This window comes from Oncorhynchus gorbuscha, linkage group LG23, assembly GCF_021184085.1.
Source record: "Oncorhynchus gorbuscha isolate QuinsamMale2020 ecotype Even-year linkage group LG23, OgorEven_v1.0, whole genome shotgun sequence".
NCBI lineage: Eukaryota > Metazoa > Chordata > Actinopteri > Salmoniformes > Salmonidae > Oncorhynchus > Oncorhynchus gorbuscha.
This window is the reverse complement of record NC_060195.1, coordinates 69,781,857-69,791,856: the sequence shown is the minus strand read 5'-3', so window position 1 is coordinate 69,791,856 and position 10,000 is coordinate 69,781,857. Positions and strand designations below refer to the sequence as shown.

Sequence of the window (10,000 nt, the reverse complement as noted above, 5' to 3'; positions counted from 1 at the left end):
TCCCCTCTCTTCCCCTCCCTCCTCTCCCTCTCTTCCCCTCCCCTCTCTTCCCCTCCCTCCCCTCCCCCTCTTCCCCTCCCTCCTCTCCCCCTCTCTTCCCCTCCCCTCTCTTCCCCTCCCTCTCTTCCCCTCCCCCTCTCTTCCCCTCCCTCCCCTCCCCCTCTCTTCCCTTCCTCCTCACCCCTTTGTTCCCCTCCCTCCTCTCCCCCTCTCCCCTCCCCCTTCTTCCCCTCCCTCTCTCCCCCTCTCTTCCCTTCCCTCCTCACCCCTTTGTTCCCCTCCCTCCTCTCCCCCTCTCTTCCCCTCCCCCTCTTCCCATCCCTCCTCTCCCCCTCTCTTCCCTTCCTCCTCACCCCTTTGTTCCCCTCCCTCCTCTCCCCCTCTCTTCCCCTCCTCCCCTCTATTCCCCTTCCTCCTCTCCCCTCTCTTCCCTTCCCTCCTCACCCCTTTGTTCCCCTCCCTCCTCTCCCCCTCCCTCTGCTCCCCTCTCTTCCCCTCCCCATCTCTTCCCCTCCCTCCTCTCCCCCTCTCTTCCCTTCCCTCCTCACCCCTTTGTTCCCCTCCCTCCTCTCCCCTCCCTCTGCTCCCCCTCTCTTCCCCTCCAGCCCTCCCCCTCTCCCCTCCCCCTCTCTTCCCTCCCTCCCCTCTCTTCCCCTCCCCCTCTCCTCCTCCCTCCTCTCCCCTCCTTCTCCCCCCTCCTCCTCCCTCCTCTCCCCCTCCCTCTCCCCCCCTTCCCCTCCCTCCTCCCCATTTGTTCCCCCCCTCTGCTCCCCCTCTCTTCCCTTCCCTCCTCACCCCTTTGTTCCCCTCCCTCTGCTCCCCTCTCTTCCCCTCCCTCCTCTCCCCCTCTCTTCCCTTCCCTCCTCACCCCTTTGTTCCCCTCCCTCTTCTCCCCATCTCCTTCAGCCCTCTCTGACCCAGAAAGCACATGTAGGGCAGATCAGACAGTGGAACACCAGTATCTGTTGTTACCACTGGAAGGTAATCTGGCACAAGACTGGGTTCTGTTATTCCTAACCTCCCTGAGACACATCACTTCATACATCACTCTCCCTGAACCACTCCCCTCACCTTTAATATCTGATCCTTTCACCTCCTTACCACCTACCATTCACCTACCATATCACATCACCCTTCCTGTACTACCCTCACCTACCATATCACATCACCCTTCCCTTTCACCATATCACATCACCCTTCCTATACCACCCCTCACCTACCATATCACATCACCCTTCCTGTATCACCCCTCACCTACCATATCACATCACCCTTCCTATACCACCCCTCACCTACCATATCACATCACCCACCCTTCCATATATCACCACCCCTCACCTACCATATCACATCACCCTTCCTATACCACCCCTCACCTACCATATCACATCACCCTTCCTATACCACCCCTCACCTACCATATCACATCACCCTTCCTATACCACCCCTCACCTACCATATCACATCACCCTTCCTATATCACCCCTCACCTACCATATCACATCACCCCCTTCCTACAGCTCTACACCAGGGCTCTATAGATAGAATACCCCTACACCACCTACTACAGCTCTACACCAGGGCTCTATAGATAGAATACTACAGCTCTACACCAGGGCTCTACAGCTCTACACCAGGGCTCTATAGATAGAATACTACAGCTCTACACCAGGGCTCTATAGATAGAGAATACTACAGCTCTACACCAGGGCTCTATAGATAGAATACTACAGCTCTACACCAGGGCTCTATAGATAGAGTACTACTACACCAGGGCTCAGATAGAATACTACAGCTCTACACAGGGCTCTATAGATAGAATACTACAGCTCTACACCAGGGCTCTATAGATAGAATACTACAACTCCACCTGCTGTACATAGATAGAATACTACAGCTCTCACTGTTTCAATGGTAATACAGCTTACACCAGGGCTCTATTTACAGAAACTCATCACTGTTTCAATGAGAGTAATCACTTGTTTACAGAAACTACAGAGAGAGTGTGTGTGTGTGTGTGTGTGTGTGTGTGTGTGTGTGTGTGTGTGTGTGTGTGTGTGTGTGTGTGTGTGTGTGTGTGTGTGTGTGTGTGTGTGTGTGTGTGTGTGTGTGTGTGTGTGTGTGTGTGTGTGTGTGTGTGTGTGTGTGTGTGTGTGTGTATGTGTATATATGTCTTGCTCTCTCTCTCTTTCTAGCCCCAGAGGTCCATTAACAGCTCTCTATTACCCAGTGTGCATTGCAGTGGCGTGGAGCAGGATGGAGCAGGGAGGATGTTTTTCAGAAAGACACTAATGGTGATGTGGAAAGACAGTCAGGTAGATTTAGGCAATATGCAGACGTCCTTATTCTGCTGTCCAAGGACCCTGCTGTGACAGCAGAGTGACATATGGACTGTATTCAAACACATTTAAACATTCTCTTGAACCATTAATATTTCTAGGCTGTTTTTGACAGCTTGACCAAGATAGACTAGAATAGAATGGATGCAGTTTATTCTCCCTCCCTCCCTCTCCTCTGAGCTCCTCCATCTCCCTCCCTCCATCTCCCTCCCTCCTCTCCCCTCCCTCCATCTCCCTCCCCCTCTGAGCTCCCTCCATCTCCCTCCCTCCCTCCCTCCCTCTGAGCTCCCCCTCCCTCTCCCCTCCCTCTCCCTCTCCCTCCCTCCCTCTGAGCTCCCTCCATCTCCCTCCCTCCCTCCCTCCCTCTGAGCTCCCTCCATCTCCCTCCCTCCCTCCCTCCCTCCCTCCCTCCCTCCCTCCCTCCTCTCTCCCTCCCTCCTCTCCCTCTGAGCTCCCTCCCTCTCCCTCCCTCCCTCTGAGCTCCCTCCATCTCCCTCCCTCTCCCTCTGAGCTCCCTCCATCTCCCTCCCTCCCTCTCCGCTCTCTTTGAGGGCATCACTAGTCCGCATCACATCATCAGACAGCAGACCCAGTCTAACCTTCTTCATGCTCTACAGTCAATCTAATGGATCTTCCATTAGATCTTTCTCAAATCTTACATCTTTTTAGATCTGTAGATTTGATAGATGTAGATATGATAGACCTGTACATATGATAGATGTAGATATAATAGATCTGTAGATATGATAGATGTAGATACGATAAACCTGTAGATATAATAGATCTGTAGATATGATAGATGTAGATACGATAAACCTGTAGATATAATAGATCTGTAGATATGATAGATGTAGATACGATAAACCTGTAGATATGATAGATCTGTAGATATGATAGATATGTTAATCTGAGTTGGGAAGATGTAAAGCCTAAAGATTTAAAGATTTAAAGCCTAGAGTTTGATTGGTTGATTAGTTTGACTGGCACTCTTGATTTAATCACAGCTGAAGCAACAGAGGTCCTGTAGAATCACTCTCATGGTAGCACCTGCCCAGTGGACACACACACACACACACACACACACACACACACACACACACACACACACACACACACACACACACACACACACACACACACACACACACACACACACACACACACACACACACACACACACACACACACAGAGAGACACACACACACACACAACAGAATAAGGAAGACTGGTTGTCATTGTGGAAAGACCCTCTCTTCACAGAGGTCACTGTGACGATGCTTTGAGTACCCAGCAAGAAGGCAAGAATTATGGAAATGATATTCAACAGAGTAATATCATGACAAAACATAACTAATGTACCACAGAAAGACTGGAGGCCAATCTCACACAGCACCTTCTCTCAAGGTGCCCGTCTCTTGGCACAGCATCTGAATGCATAACGCTAACTTCAACGCACCTCTTGTAAGTTGTTCTGGATAATTGGATCTGCTCAGTGACTAAACAATGCTTCAAGTGGCTCACTTTGTTCTGTAGGGTGCAGGTGACTGATACAACCTCATTCTGTAGGATACAGGAGACTGATACAACCTCATTCTGTAGGATACAGGTGACTGATACAACCTCATTCTGTAGGATACAGGTGACTGATACAACCTCATTCTGTAGGATACAGGTGACTGATACAACCTCATTCTGTAGGGTGCAGGTGACTGATACAACCTCATTCTGTAGGATACAGGAGACTGATACAACCTCATTCTGTAGGATACAGGTGACTGATACAACCTCATTCTGTAGGATACAGGTGACTGATACAACCTCATTCTGTAGGATACAGGTGACTGATACAACCTCATTCTGTAGGATACAGGAGACTGATACAACCTCATTCTGTAGGGTGCAGGTGACTGATACAACCTCATTCTGTAGGGTGCAGGTGACTGATACAACCTCATTCTGTAGGGTGCAGGTGACTGATACAACCTCATTCTGTAGGGTGCAGGTGACTGATACAACCTCATTCTGTAGGGTGCAGGTGACTGATACAACCTCATTCTGTAGGGTGCAGGTGACTGATACAACCTCATTCTGTAGGATTCAGGTGACTGATACAACCTCATTCTGTAGGATACAGGTGACTGATACAACCTCATTCTGTAGGATACAGGAGACTGATACAACCTCATTCTGTAGGATACAGGTGACTGATACAACCTCATTCTGTAGGATACAGGAGACTGATACAACCTCATTCTGTAGGATACAGGTGACTGATACAACCTCATTCTGTAGGATACAGGTGACTGATACAACCTCATTCTGTAGGATACAGGAGACTGATACAACCTCATTCTGTAGGATACAGGAGACTGATACAACCTCATTCTGTAGGATACAGGAGACTGATACAACCTCATTCTGTAGGATACAGGAGACTGATACAACCTCATTCTGTAGGATACAGGTGACTGATACAACCTCATTCTGTAGGATACAGGAGACTGATACAACCTCATTCTGTAGGATACAGGAGACTGATACAACCTCATTCTGTAGGATACAGGAGACTGATACAACCTCATTCTGTAGGATACAGGTGACTGATACAACCTCATTCTGTAGGATACAGGAGACTGATACAACCTCATTCTGTAGGATACAGGTGACTGATACAACCTCATTCTGTAGGATACAGGTGACTGATACAACCTCATTCTGTAGGATACAGGAGACTGATACAACCTCATTCTGTAGGATACAGGAGACTGATACAACCTCATTCTGTAGGATACAGGTGACTGATACAACCTCATTCTGTAGGATACAGGTGACTGATACAACCTCATTCTGTAGGATACAGGTGACTGATACAACCTCATTCTGTAGGATACAGGTGACTGATACAACCTCATTCTGTAGGATACAGGAGACTGATACAACCTCATTCTGTAGGATACAGGAGACTGATACAACCTCATTCTGTAGGATACAGGAGACTGATACAACCTCATTCTGTAGGATACAGGAGACTGATACAACCTCATTCTGTAGGATACAGGAGACTGATACAACCTCATTCTGTAGGATACAGGTGACTGATACAACCTCATTCTGTAGGATACAGGTGACTGATACAACCTCATTCTGTAGGATACAGGAGACTGATACAACCTCATTCTGTAGGATACAGGAGACTGATACAACCTCATTCTGTAGGATACAGGTGACTGATACAACCTCATTCTGTAGGATACAGGAGACTGATACAACCTCATTCTGTAGGATACAAGAGACTGATACAACCTCATTCTGTAGGATACAGGTGACTGATACAACCTCATTCTGTAGGATACAGGAGACTGATACAACCTCATTCTGTAGGATACAGGTGACTGATACAACCTCATTCTGTAGGATACAGGTGACTGATACAACCTCATTCTGTAGGATACAGGAGACTGATACAACCTCGTTCTGTAGGATACAGGAGACTGATACAACCTCGTTCTGTAGGATACAGGAGACTGATACAACCTCATTCTGTAGGATACAGGAGACTGATACAACCTCGTTCTGTAGGATACAGGAGACTGATACAACCTCATTCTGTAGGATACAGGTGACTGATACAACCTCTTTCTGTAGGATACAGGAGACTGATACAACCTCGTTCTGTAGGATACAGGTGACTGATACAACCTCGTTCTGTAGGATACATGTGACTGATAGCAATTAAACACTGGAATGGTAGATCGGCAGAAGATGAATGTGCAGGTAGAGATACTGGGGTGCAAAGGAGCAAAATAAATAAATAAATACCAGTATGGGGATGAGGTAGGTAGATAGATGGGCTGTTTACAGATAGTCTAAGTACAGGTGCAGTGATCTGTAAAATGCTCTGACTGTAGGATACAAGAGACTGATACAACCTCATTCTGCAGGATACAGGTGACTGATACAACCTCATTCTGTAGGATACAGGTGACTGATACAACCTCTTTCTGTAGGATACAGGAGACTGATACAACCTCGTTCTGTAGGATACAGGAGACTGATACAACCTCATTCTGTAGGATACAGGAGACTGATACAACCTCATTCTGTAGGATACAGGTGACTGATACAACCTCATTCTGTAGGATACAGGAGACTGATACAACCTCATTCTGTAGGATACAGGAGACTGATACAACCTCATTCTGTAGGATACAGGTGACTGATACAACCTCATTCTGTAGGATGCAGGAGACTGATAAAAACATTCCCAAACAACGTGTCACCAAGTCAACAACTTTGTCAGCTGAGAGCAATGTGAGGGGGGGCAACGATAGTGGTGGTAGCTTCCCAAACTAGGATATGTGAAACCCCACACCGTGGAGGGCCGGCTCGGAGTTAGGCAACTGCTTCCAGCCTCTATTTCCATCCTGTGTAGCTGGTGACCCGTCCTAATTCAGCCGGTGGAGCGCAAATAGACTCGACCCCTGCTTTTAATGCAGAACATTAATTATTGACGGCGCCGGGCAGAGCCGGGCAGAGGGTGCTTACATTTTGGCCTATTTCACATATGTACCAGTGTGTAATAATACATGTGTGGATTGTAAATGTGTTTTTTGCACATCCCAACTTGGGACACCCTCAGAGAGTAGGGTCACAGCCAGGGTCTGCCATTATTAACAGCGACCCGGGAGAAATCAGAGTGCCTTGCTCAAGGGCACAGATTTTAGACTTTGTCAGCTCGAGATTCGGTTTGTAACCCAATGCTCTAACCTCTAGGCTACCTGCCACCCATTCATAAACTTTGATAAACTCACATATCTGTTAAACCAGTGGAGCACAAACAATATTGTAAATACCACAAATATATATCTGTTTATTTGGTGGTATTTACAATGTACACCGCTTCATCTTTTTGAGATAGAGAGAGGGCAGAGAGAGAGGGGAGAGAGAGGGGAGAAAGAGAGGGGAGAGAGAGAGGGGAGAGAGAGAGGGCAGAGAGAGAGGGGAGAGAGAGAGAGGGGAGAGAGAGAGAGGGGAGAGAGAGAGGGGAGAGGGGAGAGAGAGAGTGAGGGAGAGAGAGAGAGAGTGAGAGAGAGAGGGAGAGAGAGAGTGAGGGCAGAGAGAGAGAGAGTGAGAGAGAGAGGGGAGAGAGAGAGGGGAGAGAGAGAGAGGGGAGAGGGGAGAGAGAGAGTGAGGGGAGAGAGAGAGTGAGAGAGAGAGGGGAGAGAGAGAGGAGGGCAGAGAGAGAGAGGAGAGAGAGAGGGGAGAGAGAGAGGGAGAGAGAGAGAGGGGAGAGGGGAGAGAGAGAGTGAGGGGAGAGAGAGAGAGAGAGAGAGAGAGAGAGGGAGAGGGGAGAGAGAGAGTGAGGGGAGAGAGAGAGAGTGAGAGAGAGGGCAGAGAGAGAGAGTGAGGGGAGAGAGAGAGTGGGAGAGGGGAGAGAGAGAGTGAGGGGAGAGAGAGATGAGAGAGGGGAGAGAGAGGGGAGAGGGAGAGAGAGAGTGAGGGGAGAGAGAGATGAGAGAGGGAGAGAGATGAGAGAGAGAGAGAGAGAGAGAGAGAGAGAGAGAGAGAGAGAGAGAGAGAGAGAGAGAGAGAGAGAGAGAGAGAGAGAGAGAGAGAGAGAGAGAGAGAGAGAGAGAGGGCAGAGAGAGAGAGAGAGAGCACACTTGCCTTCTCTGGGGTGGAAAAGCTGTCAAGTGACAGCACCTACTGGGTGGACAGGGGGCTCATAGATCATCCTTTCAGACAGAGACAGACCGCTGGTACCTATGACTGTCTGCATGACCTGACTAGCACGAACAAACCTTAATAATATCTCTCACCAACAGTCTGTGACATATTATGATGAGGATGACAGGGAAAACTAGTTCAACGGGTGTTATCAGGCACTGACCATTTCTGATACGCAACCTCTGTTTACACATGGCTAATATCTAGACAAGTTCTCATAAACTCTTGGCCCATTGTGTAACTAAATCTTTTGGAACACTTGATGAGGTTGGTGTCTATCACGTCAGTGAGATGTTGGCATTGGCAACTCGCTTGGTGCTTATTGTAGACTAGGTATTGAAAGCCATTCCTACCTGATCGACATTTTATTATCTCCCCAAACTCATCCTCTACCGCCTCGTCACACTGGTCCTCAGGTCGCCCGGCCTCAGCCATACTTCCGTTTTCCTTCCAAAGTTCCACAGACAAATGCGTAAAATCCCACAGGAGAGCACAACAGAATCCAGACAGGTATAAAATAGAATAGGGACTGTTCTTTGACCGCTTTACAATAACGGACAGTGGGTTACCGAGCTCGGCTAAATTGCGTGAAGGAATGACACCCGAGGTTGACAGTCAGGGAGTGAGTGAGAGGACAGTCAGAGGGCGGTGTCTGGCGGGGGAAACGGGCAGTCAGATCGGCCAGACAGAGAGGAACAGGTGGCGGGCCATTCTCGACTCAAAATAGGGCTCGGCATATCACTGCCTAGCTGCCCGAGCGGCGGACGCCTGCGTAAAACCCGACACCCCGACCAACACATCTATATCCATTTCCGCACTGCTCCTTCAACTTACAAATATGTCGCTCGGCCCCTGTTGCTATTATCCGTTAGAGCGCCGTGCGCGCGAGACCCAGTGGCAGTGATAAAGTAAAGCGCGCTCGGGATGACAGCGCCGTTGCAAGGTTTCTAATATTAGATGTGTGATGAACGCGCCTCCACGAGCCTCCTCTGGTAACGGTAAACGTTAACAGGTTTCAGTTTGACCGATTATCCCTGTCTCCAGCAGCCTATGGTTATGGCCCAAGGAGGTGTTCCAAAAACGGAAACAGCGGCACCTCTTCTCTCTGGCATTCCTTGTTGCCGCATCGACGGCTGCTTCTGTTATGCTCTGGCTCTAATATAGTTGTAGGTGGGAGATGAGACGGGGGCGCTCTGAGACGGAGAGGTCGGCCTTTTCCCTTCCACCGAAATTGAACTTCTTCCCATGGGTCTGCACGGGGAACCGGGGAGAAGAGAGGGCGCAGCTGCCTTAAGATGGTGCCACGCGCTGGCAGAGTGAACTGTCCAAACCACTCAAATCAAATTAATAATGGATGATCATACCAAGATGAATTTCCATATTTTGAAAAGAGGTTTTATGGCAACAGGTTATGTATACTTGGTGTTTGTGTGTATATGTCACAAGTTATAACCAGCCCTTTACACAGGTTCAGATCCCAGAGCACATCCTCAACATCCCACTAGGAGACAGGTGTAGGTGGTTCAGAGGAAGCCTGCTTGATGGATATATCTTCACAGATGTAGGTTCTACAATCCATTCATCACCTGTCTGTTTGTTTCTGTTTGGGGCAGAGTTCAAAGAAGGGCAGGTGCCGGAGGTCCCACCTCAACGGAAGTGGTCCACTTGTAGCCTCTCGGCCAAATGGTCAGACCAGCTGTGTTCCGGATTACAGCACAATAATAATTGGTGTGTGTGTGTTTAGTGTATGTGTGCTTATATGTGGGCGGTCCAGGAGGATGTGAACAATTCCCAGAATGCAGATGAAGTGGCTGAGGGATCAAGTTCCAAGGAGGTGATGTGACCAGGCCTGTCTGTCTGTCTGTCTGTCTGTCTGTCTGTCTGTCTGTCTGTCTGTCTGTCTGTCTGTCTGTCTGTCTGTCTGTCTGTCTGT

General features: G+C 48.8%; 1 protein-coding gene across 1 annotated transcript in view; it reads right to left on the bottom strand.

Annotated features, from left to right (window-relative positions):
- The window catches only part of LOC124010747 (zinc finger protein 239-like), a 41,038-nt gene extending 32,536 nt beyond the window's left edge, over window positions 1-8,502 (bottom strand). The window contains exon 1 of the mRNA XM_046323388.1: window positions 8,421-8,502. Within this exon, the coding sequence (XP_046179344.1) occupies window positions 8,421-8,502 (82 nt within the window). The remainder of the gene's footprint in view (window positions 1-8,420) is intronic.
- Window positions 8,503-10,000: the final 1,498 nt, after the last annotated feature.